Source organism: Vanacampus margaritifer, chromosome 3 (assembly GCF_051991255.1).
Source record: "Vanacampus margaritifer isolate UIUO_Vmar chromosome 3, RoL_Vmar_1.0, whole genome shotgun sequence".
In the NCBI taxonomy this organism is placed as follows: domain Eukaryota; kingdom Metazoa; phylum Chordata; class Actinopteri; order Syngnathiformes; family Syngnathidae; genus Vanacampus; species Vanacampus margaritifer.
This window is the reverse complement of record NC_135434.1, coordinates 16494853-16515216: the sequence shown is the minus strand read 5'-3', so window position 1 is coordinate 16515216 and position 20364 is coordinate 16494853. Positions and strand designations below refer to the sequence as shown.

The 20364-nt window shown below is 41.1% G+C and overlaps 1 protein-coding gene across 3 annotated transcripts in view; it reads right to left on the bottom strand.

Annotated features, from left to right (window-relative positions):
* The window catches only part of LOC144049219 (tetratricopeptide repeat protein 28-like), a 199605-nt gene that overhangs the window by 51894 nt on the left and 127347 nt on the right, over nucleotides 1-20364 (bottom strand). For all 3 annotated transcript variants that reach the window (XM_077561932.1, XM_077561933.1, XM_077561934.1), the window contains one exon: nucleotides 19250-19380. In XM_077561932.1, the coding sequence (XP_077418058.1) occupies nucleotides 19250-19380 (131 nt within the window). The remainder of the gene's footprint in view (nucleotides 1-19249; nucleotides 19381-20364) is intronic.

Here is a 20364-nt window from a genome sequence, read left to right as displayed (position 1 = left end):
AAGACATCCCCAGGCTGAGGCCATCCTCCCATCTGGATTCCATGCTACAAATGCATCCAGACATTAAAAGGAAACATCTCTCTACGTGACGTAATGAACACAAAACAGATCAGAACAACAACGCTCCAAAAGTAGCATGAACCAAAATTTCTGCATGTTCATGCATACAGTGCCAACAACGAACGTGTGTTTGTGTGAAAACATGAGGGATAAAATGGGTGTTGTATGAAAAAGGCATACTGGTGCCATCAGTGTGGATGTTGGGGGCGGGGATAGCAATAATAAAATATTCATCTCGCTTTATAGGTTTAGATTTCATTCTCTCTCCCGGTCTGGTGTTTGCACATGGATAGGGATCCCACAGGAGCCACAATTAAATTGGCCAAATGACAGTCACTCGGCCATATCAAAACCTTCTGTTTTTTAAGCAGGGGAATGTTGTGATTTGCCAAGCAAGGGTAGGTACAGCTGTGGCTGAGTGCTCTCTTAAGCACACGCACGCACGCACGCACGCACGCACGCACGCACGCACACACACACACACACACACACACGCACACACACACACACACACACACACACACACACACATACATACATACAAATAAGAGACCCTGATCCCCACTTTACCCTCTCAAATTAAAAGATAATATGCCTGATGGGTGTATCTGCTATTACCAAAAAAACAGATCAACGAGGGGAAAATGTGCTCCAGTAAGGCTGACCAGGGACACAAAGCTCAAAACCTGTCCCGACTCCTGATGGATTTCGACCAGCCCCATTGTTTTGTCCCACTATTACATAGCGTCTCAATTTTTTATTAGTACAGTCAGCAAGCCAATTATTTGGGCTTGTGCATGTCAATCACACAGTTATTATAGCGATTCATATGATAAAAAAAATTCAAAAGAAATGTAATTACAAGCAGGTGCGTTTTTGTCATACCTAAACTACAATTACTTTCTGCATCCGTGTCTAAGAACCGTGGGAAATGTAGTCTTACTAGCCCAATGTTTCAACAAAATTGTGGCATTCCGGGTTTAAACTTTGAAAATCTGGTCACCCTAACATAGCATATCCTATTTTTGGAGATCTTTTTATGACTGCACTGCTTATCGCATTAGCTAGCTGTTAGCCAATTCCTCGACTCAATCATCAGAACTAATCTGGTTAACTGGCAATGTTGTTATACTGATTGCACAGGAGCCACTTGTTCATTTGTGACCTGTGCAAGTTCCAGTTCATACATAGAGGACGCCAGAGAACCAGAAGCATGATAATTCCTTTAGCCTTCACAGGACACCTTAACAAAAGGACTGATTGTCACTAAAGGTCAAATTACGGGTAAGGACGCTCGTGACGACTTCCACGCTGTCTGCTGCAGGATCCCTCACACAGCCACCTCTACTGTACAAGAAGCAACAAGATGCAGACGCACCAACAGCCATGCGGAATTGCATGGGGTTAACTAATGATACACACAAGATGCAGCGGAGCTTTGGCTTGTGAAAAAGCCTTTTTTGTCTGAGCTGTGGGTAGTCTGCGCAGTGGTGCCAGGCTAAATGGGAGATCATTTGCGGTTAGACTCAAGACCCAGTATACATTCCCTCAAACGTCCTTACTCCAAAAGTATCTTAAGGCTTGTGGGTTATATGCCTTTGTGCGTGTGTGTGTGCGCGTCAACATCTGTGCAGCCACATTTATGCAGTTTGTGTCTTTTTTCCGCCTGTTTCAGGCAATACTACAGCCACTGGTGGCAAACAGTCGAGAGGAAGAAATCAGAAGAGCCGCAAAGTCAAACTGAATCCCACAGTCTCCATTGGAAAATTTGAGTGCTCTATTCAAGAGGGTGATATTCTCAGACAATATTAAACTGTGTTTCAAGAAATGGTCAAATGTTAGGTGAGGGAAATGAAGAGAGGGCGGCACGGTAACTGAGCTAGTTTTTGGCGACATGTCCTCCTCGCGACCCCCTTCTCACACCCCACCTTGCTGTCACAACACTGGTCCCCTGTGACAGGATGTCAGCATTGTTCCGACACAGACGCAGACCCTCCTGCCCTCTGATGTATAAACACATGAACAGAAACTCGAGTTGAGGAGAAAATTGAAGCGGTGGCACGCTGGGGAAGCAGGGACACTGTGAATGGATCTTAATGTACTCTAAATCAGAGTAAAGCCTCGAAGGGTTGCTGCTTATTTCTGTGCTCAAGTCAAATCTCCACTGGCATAGCTGCGTGATGTGTGCCGGAGAAGGGAATCAATTCTTTTGAGACCTTGTGGTGACAGGAAAGGAAATCACAGTGGTGTTTGAAAGTAATTTCAGGACGGGTTTGAGGTAAACATCAAGGCATGCCACTTTATAAGAGCCTCTAAGCCTGCAGAAAGAGGGGCATAATGCTTGTTTAGTGTTTACTTCTTTACACTAATAGCCTTTTAGGAGAGGTTAAATTCACTCTGAGGGAGCACACAACAGAAATCTTTGTACCTGTAGGCATCGAGAAGTAGAATTTAGTTCAGTTTGCGAGGTTCATAATTTACTGAGGGTCCATTGGCAAAAGTTGTAAGAATTATTGATGAACAAATACAAAACGCTGCATGTCCTTCATTGGCAACTGCATGCTCAGGATTTGCCATTCTGCATTTTATCCCATCATTTAAGAGCAATGAACATCCACAATGCAGTGCGCAGCAAAGATCTTTCAGGGGCGGTGCTACATGGTGGCCAGGGGTGTCCAACCCTTGTCATTCTCTGGCCAACCTCACACCTCGGTGACATTTTTGGTATCTGTCATTTCCCTGTCGTTTTTACATGGAATCAGTAGACTTAGACACCTTGATACTCTGCCAGTTATTAATATTAATTGCTTGGTCTGAATGCAACTCCAAAATAATCTGTCTTTAGAAAATAACATTTAATTCTCATGTTCAACATCAATCAAAAATAATTTCTTTCACACATACCAATCAACCAGCATGGCTGAGAAGAAGTCATACCATCCCCAGTCATGGATTCATGAAATCAAATATCAAATATCAAATATCCAGAAACTTGCACAACACATTCATAATACAAGCAGGAGCAAACCTAAACAAAAAGCAGCACTTAGAATTGTGAAGAATGAAGATTTTTTTGTGTAACTGTAATTTTTGGATACGATTTAAATGTATGAGTCTGATGTCATGACAATTGATCATTCTGACCGACTTTTAGCTGGTGAATCAAAGCACGAGATAGAAGTAGACTGTGAGAGAGTACACAAAAGCAAAGCAACAACAAAGAAAATTACATAGTAAATTAAGATCAGCAAAGCGTTGCTTCGAGCATGTTGAGCAGGGTTCTAGATTATGTGCACATTTTAATTCATGAAACCCTGACTGGATGGTACGTTCAAGAATGAAGTGCAATGACCAATGGAAACAAACAAACATGACTATATGAGTATTTCATAAGGTAAACTTGAGAACAAAAGAGCAGACTACCTTCACAAAGAAAGGCCCTCATGCTGGAATTTTAAGGAGGCACCTGCTTGCTGTGCTAACCACTATATTGATTAGGGCTGGTTGGAAAGACATCAAACAAATAATAGTTAAATTAATAAAAGGGAGTTTGCGTTTGAAACAGCCTATCCCTCAGAAGCCAACTTGCTGTTGTTATGGCTTCTCGTTGGTTCTGACAGAGTGCCAAATCAAGCACAGCTTGCAGGGCCCCAGCTGCATATGACAGAATTCAGCAGGAAGCCGGGCAGTCAATCCAAGGACGTTGCATTCCTTGGTCATTCAAGGATGTTTTGGCGGCTCATGGATGGGAGGCGCTGTTCTTGACAGCACAAACAGCTGGACAAATCAGGTCTGACATTCTACAGTGCTTCGTTCAACGACAAGGAGAAGACTTCTAAGCTTTGGTAAGGAATGGAAAAGACAGCAGAAGAGAGGTGAAGATTGTAGAGAAGAGGAGAAAAGAGATAAAGTTACACTGGTAGAGGTTTGAGAGACACAGATCTTATTGATCTACAGCAGAGCTGTTGCTTGGAGCATGCTGACACAATGAAAAAATGAAGCCGGTGTCAGCACCTCACGGTTCTCATGGAGAGACACTTTAGCACTCCGCCTCTAATCCATTCAGCAACAGTAACTCATGCTTAAACCAGATTTCTATGAAATTGATTCATGACTGCTTTCAAATGCTTAGTGTAAGTCTGCTTTCTTTTTGTTTAGGAAAATGGGAGCTTCAAAAATTCAAGAGGATATTGAATTAGTAAAGAAAAACTGTGTATTGAATTGTGTTCACCGCTCGATCTGTCAAACATAAACTTCACCTTGTATTGTCATCTGCACCTGTAATACACATTATAAAGGAAATGTATCATCCCGCCCATGTCAGGTCTAAACAAAAATCCTAGGTTTTATCTTTGTGAAATAAAATTTTAAGCTTCCAGTGTCCATACTGTAACTTTAGAGACCTTGCTTCGCTTTAAGATGTTCTTCATTTTCATTGTGGCATAATCAACTTAAGACAGAAGGTCTCTTGTGCTTTGCCTTCACTCTATGATTTATTAGACGTATGGGAAGTAGACACCACAAAAAAATGCATGTCAATTAGGAGCGTAATGATAAACGAGTTGAATGAAAAAAAAAAACGGTTTTGGTGAACGACTGGATTGGTCACAATATACAGTATGTAGCGTGAATCGGCCAATGGCCCAAAAAAAAAAAAAATAAATCGTTTTCATTTCTTGCTTTTTTAAAAATTGTATTCACTTGAATAGTTTGGGCTTTGGACAGCCCTTACATGTTGCTACATAGTAAAATGATTGCTAACGTTCAGCAAACAACTCATTGCCATATCCTGTTGAAATGAGTCGCATCGTATTGAATCGAATCGCAATCCACTGAATTGAACCCAATCAAATGTTTACACTTTCAAATGTACCATCCTTGCATAAGTATGGAAATGTCTTTTATCCGCGAGATACACATTCCTAATGTCAATGCCTTTTCCGTATATATACTGCAAACCTTGATAAATCCATACAAACCATTAACACCAAAGCATCTTTGCATCTCTCATCTACAGGTTAAACAGCCAACAAAAACGTTGCCCATTCCAACTCATGCCACAAGGCTCTGTATAGGGCTGTTTGAGTGAATTTGCAATGACATGCCATACAGCTAAAGGACATCAGTCTACCTCAAGCTCGCTGCACAAATCCCATCTCCCCTCTGTGCTTTTATTCCCAAAATGCAATTACAAGCTTGGCACGAGTGTTGTGGGTAGTGACTGTGACGTGGGCAACCTGCAGCACCGAGCATGTGCTGTGCACTAAGTGTTGCAGTCAAGACCACACCGACCGAGACAAAGACATTATCAAGACTAGAGACTATCGAGTCAAATACAAGACCAAGATTTTTGGAGGTCAAAACTGAGACAAGACCAAGACTGTATACAGCAAAGAAATCACACACAAAAAAAAACACATAACAAAATGACCAGTATCTTATTTTCATTACGTTTACAAGCAAACACATTAAAATAGTACAATGAAACAAATCTCAAATCTGAAATTTTTAATTTTCTTCTACAAATTATACAATCATACCAATTAAAACTGAATTGTCCTGACAAGCCAAGATAAATGTCATTTTATAAAGAAAATTTTAATGAAAAAGTCAGGAATAATACTTAAATAAAGAGAATAAAAAAAATTACCAAAAATACAGAGTCCACCCTAACCAAGACCGATACAAGACCTAATAAAAATGCCTTTGATTCTGAGATCCTTAAAAAGTGATCTCGACCGATCTCGAGAACTACAACGCTACTGTTAGGGCAAGGGGAGCGCCTTTAAAGTGCTTTCACACCTCACTGCTCCATGTATGGACTGCAAGCACGTCCAAACTACAGCAAAATAACCCAGATCTTAACATCACCAAGTCCTTCACGTTATCGCCAAGGAGAGAGAACTTCTCTGGCTGATAAACACTGAAATGAGGATCCCACATGGGCTTTATCATCTCACGAGCAAACACATTATTCATATATGCGCACATACAGTATAGCACATCTGCAAGCCTATCGCCAGCTCCTACTGTGACACAGCTTTAAGACCATGAAGTGAACTCAGCATAGCATGATAGAAAGTAAATCCCTGTGACATTCATTTATACGTCCCATATAAGAGATATATGCCTATTTGGAGGTGTATAGCGGACTATGCCCCCATTTCAGATAGCATGTGTGAAGGTTCGCACAGAGGGACAAAATATGAGTTTTCAAGCCAGACACATGCAGCAGAGCATCAACTGGTAATATGGTCAGCAGATACCCAGGAAGAAAACAGAATGAAAATGATCGCCCGTACGAGATGAAGTACAAGTCAAGTTGTAGAGAAGGGTTTGGTGCAGATAAAAGGAAGGGGTGATCAGGAAACAATAGCTTGCTTTTAAAACGTGTTTTCTGGGCGATACAGGGCCACCTGCCAGCGCTGCCTCCGGCTGTGAGCGCACACCACTGGACTCTGATTGACAGGGAGGGTAAATACTTGCTGGCGGGGCCCCTGATTGTATCTCTTGCCCTTGGCATAATAGAAGACATAGTGAAAGAGTGATAGTTTCAGACCTTCAACCACAAATTATGTTGGCATATCGTCTCAGCCACCTGAGAAGCACGTATGTTTCGAGCAACCTGTATCCAGAAAACTCAAACACACATTTGTCTGTGCTACTTAAACTCAAATCTTCTGCGGGAAGAGATGGCAGCAAATCCTAATAGAGGAGGATAGAGGAAGTGAAAGTGTTTGTTAAGAGTGCCACAGAGGCAGAGAGGAAAAAGGGAAATGTTTACCAAACACTCATGCAGGGATGTTGTTAGAATTTGAAGGGCTGATTTTTGTCGAATGCCAGTTGTCTCCAGGTCACGGAAAGTAAGCCCTGGGATTTACCAGTGTAGGAGGAACAATTGGCTCTCATTGACTCGCTCCACTGTAGAGAGGCCAGGGGAAACTTTGTATGCTTTGTGAGAGCTAAAGAGAGACAGCTGACTCAAGGCAGCAATGCGAGCACCAATTGAATTCATCTCATATAAGCCGCGGGAGAATGAGGAAAACACCAGTGTGGCTTCCTGTGTGTTTCATTGGCATCGTCACATGGTCGATGGTGCAATCAAGGGCTATGTTTGCACTACCATTACAAGGCAGGATACAGGCTTCACTGCCATACTATGTGCCTAACCCATCAGATTTGGAGGGACGAATCAAAGAGTGAAGTGAGAAAGGAAAGCAGAGGGCAATACAATGGAGCCAACATCAACAATCATTATATGACTCATTCTACATCTGCTGCCTCAAGCTGATGAGGCCTAATTTATTGTGTGTAACGAGTCTCTAAAATGTCACCTGGGCAGCAGTATAGGCAATGGGCACACCGCTTTGTAGAGTTAGGACTGGATTGTTCATAAAACAGCCATCCATTATTTGAACCTTACCTAATATTGCACGTCTGTTATTCCAACAAAGTGGACATGAATTTGTTTCTCTGTGAATCAGGTTAGCCTTGTTTTTATTAGCTTTGGTTCCGGACTGCCCCACTGCCGTATGGTGTTCCACAGGGTTCAGTTCTGAAGCCGCTGCTGTTTTCATTGTATCTGCTGCCCCTGGGTTTTACCATGGTATTTCCTTCCACTGCTATACGGATGACTTTCAGATCGATGTACCGCTGGAGGAAATAAAGGCCAGGGTGGCACTAAACAGACGTTATGATGTTTGGTCCCAATGGCCCTTCTACATCTCATCCTGCTGACTTGGGCGCCTTATCTAAACAGTCTCAAAATTGGGTGTTAAGCTAGACAGTGATTTTAAATTGGACCGTCAAATTGATCTTGTTGTTAAATCTAGCTTTTTTTATCTTAGAAATCTGGCTATGGTAAATCCTCTCCTTTCGCAACAGTGCTTTGAGACAATAATTAATGCCTACGTCACATCCCGGGTGGATGACTGTAATACACTTTATTTTGGAGTCAGCCAGCCTTCCCTTAAGCGTCTCCAGTTGGTCTAAAATGCATCACTCCAACTCTGGCATCCCTTCACTGGCGCCCTGTACATTTTAGAATTTGTTTAAAAAAAAAAATTAAAATCTTTAAGTGGTCTTAGCTTCTGAGCTCCTCCAACCCTACGCACCTCCCCGGTGCCTCAGGTCAGCGGACCAGACCTTACTGGAGGTACTGAAGGCTAAAAGGAAACTCAAGGGGGATCGAGCCTTTTCCGTTGCTGGTCCCAGTCTTTGGAATGACCTCCCGGTAAATATTTGGCAAGCCCCCTCTCTCCCCATCTTTAAAACTCATTTTTATGCTTTGGCTTTTGAGTCTCAGAACAATACTCAGTCTCAGTATGAGACTATCGTTTTCATATTTTGTGGTATTTAGTGTTTTTATATTATTATATATTTTTTGTTTTAACTGCCTTGTTGTATGTTGGTTCCATGTATGCAATTGTGGTTGAGTCCACAAAAAAATATAGTTGAGTTAAGTTACCACACAAAGACAAAATAGTTTTACTACAACCTTAACATAGAATATTATTTGTGCAGACACCTCTGTTTAATGTTTACCAGCAAACGCAGTGCTGTGTATATATACAGCAGGCGATAAACAAGTGGAGTACACGCTAGAGACAAGCCCCTACAAAACTCATCATCTCTGAGAACGTGAGATTGTGACACAGTCCATATAACAGCCATAAAGCCGTTACTTGCATTTCTTCAGAGCTGCAGGCGTACACAAACTGTGCACAAATACAAAGACAACACTGGAAAGGTCCCTTTTGTCTGCTCAGCACTGATGAAACGCTACCCACAGCGAACTTCAATCACACTGGAAAATGAGTCGGAGATACGCTGCAACGCCGACAGTGTCATTAAGCCTGTCACTCTGTCCCCCGGAGTGCAGGGAAGGGAGAATCACCACTGGCCTCCACAACACATCATGTAGCCCTGAACTAAAGCAAATGGTATGGACCCCCCACCCCCCACCCTCCTGTGTTTGATCTGTCAGTCTGAAACGAGCACAATGAAGCTGTCTAATTATTGTTCGTCCATAAACCCTCAAACGTCAAGCACTCAGACAATGGAATCATCTACTCTGATGGCGCTCGCAGCCGATTGTAACAAATGCTATCATGCTAAAAATGATAGCTAAAAATCCTATCATGTATGTCCCCGCACAGCGCAGACACACACATGCATACAGGCAGACACACAATACATAGACCAAGATAAGCCTCCACATGGCATCAGAAAGTAGCGTGTGATTGGCCTCTGTGGAGCGACTGCTTCTCTCATCATTAACTCTTCGGAGGATCACGCTACTCTAATCACGCTAAGCCTCTCTGAACGGCAATGAAGTCAAAAACGTGCCCGTGCACACATTCACAGCGGCTCAAATCGTTACACAGAAAGAGACACAAAAACACACACTGCACAACATATTCCTCATCAACGACAGTGGCAAAAAAAGAAATAAATGCAGCCTGTAAAATGTTGATGCTAAATAGATACTGGATGAGCCACTACTATGGGGAGGTTGCATTATAGGGACATTATAAAGCTGTTACTTGAAGGGGAATATCCTCCACATTAACAGCTCAGTTTCGATTTCCTGTTAGACACTGAAAGAGAATTGGTGTCTAAATCTAAAATGGGGGAAATGTTTAATTAAAGTTATATTTCAAAGTTACTTTTCACTGACAGCGATAACCTCTATAAAACAGACAAATGTTTTGTCTTTTTTTTCCAGTCAAAGCAATCTTCTAAAAATTGGCATAAAACAATAAAATAAACGTGTCTTCTCTCTGCGCCCGTTTCCAGTGACACCTCTGCAGACAGTGTGGATGTCAGACCATGGGTGTTCCTAGCTCATTTTTGGGGTGGAATTGAATTCTAAATTCAAGAGATTGTTTCTTTAAAAAAGAAAAGAAAGAATATCCTCTATAAATGAGCTAGATTAAAGGGACAGTGTGTAGAATTTTTCAATTTTTATTCATTTTTAAAAACCATTATTCATTTCAATAATATGCCAAAAAAAGTCATCTCACATCAACTTAATTATATATATATAATTGTAGGTCTAGTAATCGCTAATTATATTACATAGGTTGTGCTGCACCTAACAGGAGGTTGACATGTTTCGCCGCCATCTTTCTGCTATGGAGAAAACCTTTACAAATGTAGTATATGGTGGTTGCCTTGCGAAGTGCAGTCTCTCTGAAACAGTATAGTGTGTGTGCTTCCAAAATGCACATGCATTGAAGTTAGGTTGTTGCAATCTATTAGTTCACCACTAGAAGCCACTACATTGTACATGATTCTATACACTCTCCCTTTAACACAGAGTACTTTGTTTAAACAGAATATTTTAACAACAAAATTACATGAAGGCAGCTGCCTCCCCCCAAAAATGTTTCCACATAATTCCTCCTCTGAGCACCCTATTTGCACACATGAATATGCTGCCTTCCAGGGATATACACGCAGTACATTCATGGTGTAAGTAGAAAAGGCTAGTTTACGTGGGACACTTTATTATCATGACAGGTCCTCATTTTTACTGAATTTAATTGGAGCTCACTGTTTATGTTTTTAGGTAGGAGTCAGTTGATGTTTTTTTGTTGTTGTTTTTTTTAGCTAGGAAACTTTTTAGATGGTCAGAGAACGGCACCACTGTCCTCTCCTTGAATTGAAATAGAAGAAGCTAGCTGTTATGTCCTTGCATGTGTTAAAGCCAAGGTGCTACTGAACGGATTGAATGCACACGAGCAAAATGTGTTATACTTCTTTTTCATAAAATTGGGAATGAAATTCTGTTAAAATGTACAAAAGTGTTACAGTCATCTTGCTTGGCTAGAAGGTCAGCATCCCTAAAACTCTGATCCTGGAATCGCCTGCAGCACACCAATATACTGTATTCACTAAAGACTTTGTCATCCTTACTTTTAAAAAGTTTATTTAATGATGTGTTTCCACAAGGATACACTATTTCTCTATTGAGCCATCAAAATACCACACTTTGACTGTAAATATCACTTTAGTTACTAAACTAAACGAAATGGTACAACATGGAGCTGTTTTTTTGTAGCCATAACACAATTTGACAATAGAAATGAAAATAATTGCAAGTGTGTACCCAAATGTGGCACCACATGGGAACCTAGTCTCTGCCATCAAAGCTTGCCACAAGCTGCAATTAAATCTGATGACAGCGCCAGCAATAGCTACTAAATTTTCTTAAGTGAACTGTGCAACTATAAAATACCCGGGACATTTTTGCTTCTATTTTCATGACTGAATATTTTACAATCTCTGTGCCACATGGTTCTATTCTTCACTTAAGATAGGACACTAGTGTGAGTCCAGCAACAGCCTGTCTCAAGTTTTATTTTGAGAGCATACTGAGTGACGTGCATGGTCAAGTATATAGCGGCAGTGCCCGTAGGCCTCTGTCCTCTCTTAAGACGTAGCACTTTCATTTCACTCATTTGGGGCCTCGTATTTTCAATCCATTTTATTGCTTTTTCAGAGCTCGTTCCACAAAGACACATTCCACCTCCTCATAAAGTAAGAGGGCTCCCATCCAAGAGAGATTGGAGAAGAACTCAATATTGTGCCACAGGGACAAGAATGCTGACACTGTCTTAACGTGGGACAATAGCTAAACTGAGTGTTGAGGGGCAGAATGAGAAAGCGAATGAAAGCATATCTTAGTGTATACGTATTGTTTGGAGGCTTGGGCTGAGCCAGACTAAGCAGCTACAATCCCGGTCCTTGGCGCAATGTCAGGAGCCTTGCAAAAGGCCATTTCCTCAAAATGCATAAATGCAGTCTCTGACATCCCAGTGCTGGCCAACACCTTATATATAACGTGTACTTGTAGGTCTGCTGACCTTTCGCCTTGGCCGAGTCATGGGTCTCTTGTTTACAAGAGCACGTCTCTTGTAACAAAAGGGTGAGTGGTGAGAAAAATGTTCAAGGGAGAAAAAAAATGGCAAGAAAGTGAAAGAACATTTTCCATCTGGCTTAAAAAAGAAAGAAATACTGAGCCACCTATGGTCTTCTCTTTTTCTGCAATTGTGTAGAAGAAAATCCCATATGCATCAATTGACTTGTCCAAAGTCGCGTTGACTAATCACGGCCAGAAATGGCTCCAATAAGTGAAAACAGGGTTCAGCTGGGGCAGTGCCCAGAGGACATTGTTGTCTATACCACCGACTGGTCCAGCAACCTTTGCCCTCATCTCCTAATTACTAATTACCATGCAGCCTTTACTACATAATGACATATGGTCTGGAGTACGGCCTGAAAATGCAGATTGAACAGACTTAAAAGAAACAAACAGACCTGCGGAATACAAATGTATATAAATCTAGGGGGGGTTTTAGTTGTGGAAGTAGCTGCCGTGTTAGATTGATCTTTTTAATTTATGTATTTATTTATTAACCACAGAGACACTAATATAATTCATGAACCGGCAGATTTCATGTTGAGGTTTGCAGTGAGTTGAAATCCCCACAGTCCAATAATAAAGCTTTTGTCTTCGGGTGTACTTCGTTCCATTTAATACTACTGAGCTACAATTAGGACTAGCTGCAATTTTAAACCAACTCAATGCACTCTCCACAATCATTGATCAGCCACTGGAGACAATATTATACAGCGTGCTCATAATTCTAAACACATTCAATACATGTATACACGCATTGGTTACTGTCCTCTCTCTTTTCCTCACTCTTTCCTTCCTTTTGTTCCTAACTATCTGCTGTGACTCTTCCCCTCCTTCCATGTACATCTTTTTCCCTTATTCCCTCTTTTTCTCCTTCATTAAAATGGACTTCCTAAAACCTCCATTCATCTTGCTGACAGCTTTTCTATCGATTGGGTCGGAGAGGGGGATGCAGCTTTAAATGGCTCTCCGGCCATTCCTGACGAGGATTGGGCTGGACAGAGGACAAAGAGGAGGAGAAGGCAGTATCGGGTTTAGCTGAAGTATAGGGAGTCACAAATGTATTTCAGTCATTGGTGAATAACGTTTAAACTGCCCCGAGGCTAGGGATGAGAATTCACATGAAAATGACTCACCAACTGAGTACTAAGGATTAGGCCGATGAGATCAGATAATGAATTAATCTCACTCTTTGAAAGCAGACACTTTAGTTCTCCTCCCCGCGTCACTCGCAGGCTGTCCCCGAAAGTGTCCTGAAAGTGAGCTTTATGGGACCGCTCCAAATATTGTTTCACTTGGCGACACAGAGATGCAATTCATTTCAATCAAAAACATGTGAACAAGCGCTCTGCTGGAATGTGTTTAATCGGCCTCCATCCGTTATCATCATGACAACATCTATGAAAAAGGAGTGGGCGCATTTTGTCTTTATCCGTGCAACCTCAATCTGCCTGCCCGGATACAAGAAAAGACTTTCAATTTCTGTAATGATCAACATTTTTATGACCTCCTTATTGCTGTGTGTTGTCGGGTAAATTTGTAGGAGGCTGTTGGCTCCCTGTTGGCCAATCATGTGCAATACTAACGGGTCTGTTGGCTCTCATCTGTAATCATATAGTGCACCCCACAGCAGAAAGTGAATGGACTGTGGTGACTGTGTCACTCTTTATTTGTCATCTAATCTGTCCCTCAGCATTGCAATTGATTGGAAGAGCAGGTGAGGAAAAAAACAGACAGGGTCTGATATTATAAGATGTATTACTTAACTTACCAACAGCGAGTGGGTCATTTTACACACTGTGTTTGGATAAAGTACGGTATTCTTAGAATGGCCTTAACTCAGTCACTCCCAGCCATTTTCACTGAAGCAACCCCCTTCGCTCCGGGCTCTTGCACTGGATTTTTATTGATTTTGGAAAGCCCACGGAATTTTGTGTTCTATGACTATAAAAACATGGAACTTACCAAGAGTCTCTTCTTTCATCAGGAAAAAAGCTATATTTGTATCTGTTTCTGTTTTGCAGCAATTAGCATTAGAATATAGCTAAATTTCATCATTATTCACAAACCTGCTGAAAACACTGGGGAAAAGAGCTTGTTGCAACATAGCCCTGGTTAATCTCTTATACTCTGCTACTACCCGCTGGCCGGCTTTTTGTAATAACTACCATTGCTTTAAATGACCTCTTAAGGTCAGAAGCTGCATCAAAGCCTTCTATATGCTCTAACATAAAAAGTATAAATAAGTTTTGGGGACCACGGCAATATTTAAAATAGAACGTGTTTATACGTTTTTGGGAGTAAATGACTTAACAATGTGGCTTGAGTAACTCAGTAATCAGTAAATGTCATGTACACAGGACAATGGGTTGAACAATTCAAATGTCATCTTATATAAATAATTCCTTTGCACAATAATCTCCATGTGCAAATTCTACTTACTCATGCAACCAAAACTGCAGAAAAAATGCTGTTCCATTTATATACACATAAGAGCATGTAAACACACCAATCCTTGTTTCCCAGTTGTGTTCATGGCCCATTGGTTGACACTAGCTGTCCATCCCTCATGATTCATGGCTAAGCGAGCTGCTGTACAGTATAGGTGTTCTAAACCACTGAGCCGAGCAGGAGGTTCCTCATTAATAATACACTGCGGGCTGGGAATACTGTATCATGTATACTTTGGAATCCTAGTCTGGCATGTATTCTCAGCTTCTTATTCTTATTCATGGCTGCTTTACTACTATGTCGAGTATTACGGCGCATCGTAGCTTTAGGTAAGATATACAAACAGGTGATTTCTTACCTAAGACATACAGAAGGACAGACAAACAGATAGGCTGTCACCTTCTATTAGCTTGATACTTATGTCCTCCTCTCACGCCCCCACCAAGAGTTTCAGTTAAATTGCCAACTTGTCTCTTCTTCAAATCCTAATTTTTAATCAGCAAAAGTATCGAATAATAAAGGAAAGAGACAGTGGTGCCCATTTCCCCTTGTGCCATCCTTTATTAGTGTCAGCCTTCTGAAAGAATGAAAAAGGCACATGTCCATGTCCTAATGACTTTTTAATGATCTTCTCCTCTACAAGCGTGCTGACATACACTGACAAAGCGTGACCCTGTCAAGAGGAACACCCAATTTTAGGTATGTTGTTCACTCCCTATTTAGAGGCTCGGCACTGTCATTATACCAACGGAGGTTTAACAGAATTCATGCAGCTTCAACCTAGCCAAAAGATAAACATCAATGATAAATAAAACAGTCTGTCACTTTTTGTTAGGAGAAAAGTTTGCGCACATTAATCACAGCAGATGGACTGAGAGCAAGCATAGATAAACAATTCAACAGCTAAAAATGAGACAGAGTGAACCAAGAAAGAAAGTTTCTGTCCCTTATACTTTTCCCTGATTGTAATTTACATTTCACTTTGGGGTTGGGGGAGTCAGCTGTTGAGTCTTTTGAACATCACACAAGACATAATTAGAGACTGCACTGTTGTCAGACCGGCTCAGTTTCTCCTAAATACTCGCACCCAAAATGAGGGGTTTACCTCCCTCTTGCTAACCCTACTATTTAAGATGAAAACGCCACAGGCATACAGACAGGAAAACTTGAAGTTTGGCAGGAAACACAATCTAACAGCTTTGTTTTACATTCACCTTTGTTAATTAATGACGCTGAATTGTCTTGGATGAAGAAAAATCAAAAACATAAGACCAAGATGTCTTTGTGTTGATAGCTGCCGAGGATACATTCAAAGGAATACTAACTTTGCACATGTCATGACCTCACTGGTTAGGCCTGCAGAACGCAGCCATGGCTGACAAAGTGCTCACTCTGAGCCTTTACTTTCAGTATTCTCATCCTGTTTCCTTTTTAGAGCTTGCACACATATCCTTTTCTATTTTCTTGGTGAAGTGTGTGCTATCTATCAACGTTGGGTGTTTCTCAGAAAACATGGTCCCGGAGTGTGACATGAGAGCCCAAAAATGAACCAAGTAAATTTACAAATGCTTTGAATCAAATGTGAATGAACATGAATAAAAAGTAGTTCACTCAGCCCTTTGTTCACAAGAGATTGTTACTCCATTGTTTCTTATTTGAACGCTGACCACTCAAGTATAAAAAAACAACAACAACAAAACGTATTTCCCCCCCCCCTTGAAGAGCTTCACTCCCTTCATACAAATATATTTGGTTGAAAAACTGGTACAAATTACCAATTCATGTACAAAATTACCTCAGAATTTTTAACAATGCGAATCATGCTAGCTAGTCATGTTAGCTATAGCGCTTCACAAAATACGAAATGCTTGCAGGTGAACAATGCGCCTTACAAATCTTGCTGACTCATGCAAAAGATTACACTAAAGAAATAGCCCATGCAACTAGCGTGACATTTTTTTAAAAATCAATCTAATCTTATTTATCGGTTGATACAGATAAAACTATGCTCGACATGTAGCTAACTCGGTCGTTGTTGAATGAAAAAAAATTTTTTATTTTTTTTTTTTAAACGGTAACATCGAATTTCAAAGTGTAACCTTTGAACTTCCAGTTCAACTTACTAAAGTTGTTGCAGTGTAACAAATGTAAATCGTCAGCGCTACCTGCTGGACACAAGATCAGACAAGCGTAATGTTTTTTTTTTTTTTTCTGCCAACGTATTGTCACAATAAGGACAGTGGGGGACTTGATTAAACGGTATTCTGTTGACATTCTGCCACTTTATTGGTAACTAGTGTTTTATTTTTTTATATTGAAACAATTTAGGGGTAAAAGCAAGGGTGGGCAAATTCGGTCCTCAAGGGCTGGAGTCCTGCAGGTTGTGGAGGTTTCCCTCTTCCAACACAAAGTGATTCTAATCAACAGATCGTTATCAGGCTTTTGCAGAGCTTTTGCTGATGAGCTGATCATATATCAGCTGTGTTTGCGAAGGGAAATATCCAAAACCTGCAGGACTCCGGCCCTCGAGGATCGAGTTCGCCCACCACCGGGTTAAAGGGTTTTTAATTACATAGGTGTGTGGCATGTCTTGAACAGGAAGTGGTCACGACCGCTATTTTTCACCGCTCAAAATACCTTCACACCACAAACAACAGCACACATCTCAGTAAGGTTGTTTATTTGATCTCTCCAGTTTCTATGCAAAATTTTAAGCAGTGAAAGCTGGTGATCGATTATAACGGGAAAAAATATTGACTCTTCAAGTGGGTCAGCATCTGGCCGGCGTCTGTTTTCTGGCCTGAGCCACCCTGTTACAACTGTTCATCTTAAAGCACTGTTGGCTTGATTAAGTCTGCTTTTCTTGTTACGTGGTTCTGTTGTTGGCCCCTCTAAAGATGTTAAAGTGATTGTCAGAAGATGAAGGCCTTGCATTGTTAACTTTACTGATATTTACTTACAGTTTATTTACACTTCTTGATTTCAAGTGATCTCACCATGTTGAGAAATTAGAAATCATTTACTACTTGTTTTGGGATCTGCATTAGTAGAACTTGTAATATATTTTAGCTTTATATCTGAACACTTTGCTTAAAAATGACAAATCTATATACTGTAGTAGATGGATGGATGATGGAACGGATGATGGATGGATGATGGATGGATGGACGGACAATCCAAAAGTTTGCCAAATAATTTCAAAAAGTGTTTAAATATAATGGAAAAAGAAGTGCACAGAAAACTAACAGAAGAACTATGCTAGAGATTTGCTGTTTTACTATCTGACTGTTGTTTCATTTCATTTTAAAACACAGTAATCCTTGATGTGCCAGCTAAATTAACAATTTGATGAAGAGCAAGCTTGTCAAGGATTGATTAGTATCACAAACACCAGATCTGTTTATAGAGTTTAAGTTCTTTCATGACTCACAACCTACAAGAACTTAAAAGTTAAATAAAATCCTAAACCTTAATTATAAGCCACAGCAAGGTCATGCGGTCCCAATAGGCTTTTGTTGTTGTTTTCAATTTATGAAACAATTGAGTCCTTCCTTCCAAACCTTTCATTATACATAAAGTTACAGTATACTATCACAAATGAACAGTAATCGGTGCCACTGGTCTCAGACTCATTGTTCTCCGGTGGAAGGTAGATATCTCCTGGAAATCCAGTCAGAAACAACATCCCACCTCCGGCCTCTAGGAAGTGACCTCAACCTCAAAAAGGCCAGATAAAAAGTCCACGCCAGAAACAAAAACACCGATCCAGCCGTAATGAGCTATCCGCCAGGCTCCAGTGTGTACGGAGCGATGCCAGGTGGTGTGACACACATATGACTCTGATTAGGAGGGCTTTTGGGGGAATGGGCAGTGAAAGGAGGGAGGGCTTGTTCTATGATTCAACTGTTAGTGGGATTTAAGATCGCCACTTTTTTTCAGCATCTCAGCATGGGGTGCAGTGTGCGGATTGCTAAGAAGCAACATGTGCATACTGGATACACTGGCGTGCTATGACACAATTGCATGCAGATAAAAAACAATCTAAATCTTACTGCTACAGACTAAGGACTCTGCATACTTAAGCCCTGAATCTAAACTTGGAAATCTATAAATCAGACGTCACTCTGCACATATCCTGAAAATGTGGAATGGGGAGATGTCGAGGAGACCTCTGATCTAATTTTTGAAACGTTTTGTCCTGCTGCTTTGTTCAGACTTTGACTGGACTGTTTAAATGCCTCGCGATATCAGCAAGGACAAACAAGCAAACTCCACGGCCTGGTCGGAAGGATAAGGAATGAAGGGGAAATGGAGGCCATTCTTCTCCTTGGCTGATGGCAATTGTGTCGGAATACAAGCACCTGTCAGCCCTCAACAATGACCACAGAGGCCAACGGACAGGATGGAGGACGTCACACGACAGTTTTTGTTTTCTCTCGATGCCTAATAAACTTCATTGTCTGAATTACATCCTCAAATAGAGCTTTAATTGCTGAAACATATAAATGCAGTCTACATATCTGCATGAAGATTTTGAAAGGGGAAAAAGTCATCTTATTGCCCTGTCCTTGAATTGCATCCCTCCTTCAATGTGACCTTGATTCCAACTCACTTCCTCTTTTATAAATGTACAAAGAGCAGCAGAATTTGTGTGTCCTTGCGGGTCCTTTCTAAAAAAGCTACAACAGATGAAGACCTGGTACAGCACAACACAAACAACCGATAAGAAATGCTGCCACCTCTAGTTACTATCTCGTAACGGTAGCTTGCTTTTTCTTTTTTAAATGGCGCCACTATGTGTGTGCTTCTTACCTCTCTGTCCTTCAGCTTCATGGCCAGAACCAGCTGGTTCCGATGGTTGGTCAAAGCTTCACGATAATTTCCTTTGGAGAAGAATGCCGAGCCTAAATTCCCATGAGCACGACATTCCCCTGTTTGGTCACCTGGAGATGAATTAGATTCATTATCCTCTGCAGGTGATTATAAAGCAGACTGATTCCAAATATTTCTAGCCCTCGGTTTTCAACCATGGTGTGACCCTTAAACGGAAAAAATGGATGTGGCACATTCTCCACAGTAGAATGGTTTCCTTGACAGCTAGATGGTTTCCGTAACATAAGGGCATGTTCCAAGTAAAGTGCAAATGTCTTTCTGGTTTAACTCCCATTTAAATTCAGAGCAGTTTTTTCTCTATCGCTTTCCCAGATTACTTTTACCAGATTTAAACCAAATATGTGCCAAACTTTTCTAAATGTATTATTACAATGTTGCTACATTTGGTGAATTTGAACTAAGATTAGCTCTGAGCTGCCAGTAAATTTTACTAAACCATGCCAACATGAAAAATGTTCACATCCCTGTTATATTGTGATCCCTAGCGCCATCTAGTGGTGAACTAATAATTTATTCATAAAAAAAACAAAAAACGCTTGTTTATGTCAATAGTATGCAAAATCGTAGGTCTAGTAATCACTAATTATATTACATGGCTGTAGTCTCACCTTACTAGAGCTGCCATGTTTCACCGCCATCTTCCTTCTACGGATGCCCAAAGGACAACTTTGCAAATGTAGTATTGGTGGTATTGCATCAAGTGTCGGACCTAATGGGCCTACCTTCCACAGCTGGGGCCTGCAGGTGGTCGTCACTAACTCCCGTGATTCGGGCCCTTGTCGCTTGTCACTTTCTGCTTTGCTCTCGCAAGCATTCACTAGTTTTTTTTTTTACTAGCTGCTTTTGTTAGCCACTCCAGCACTATGGCTCCGACTAACTTCCACTAGCCGCTCTTGTTAGCTGCTCCCGCTAATTCCGGCTTGCTCAGTCTTTCGGCGTCACTTGCCGGGCTTCACATCGGCTGGCAAGTCCCCGTCGCTCGCCGAGATGCTCGTTTGCTCACGCAAAATAAGAATTTGGGTAGGCTTTCGAAA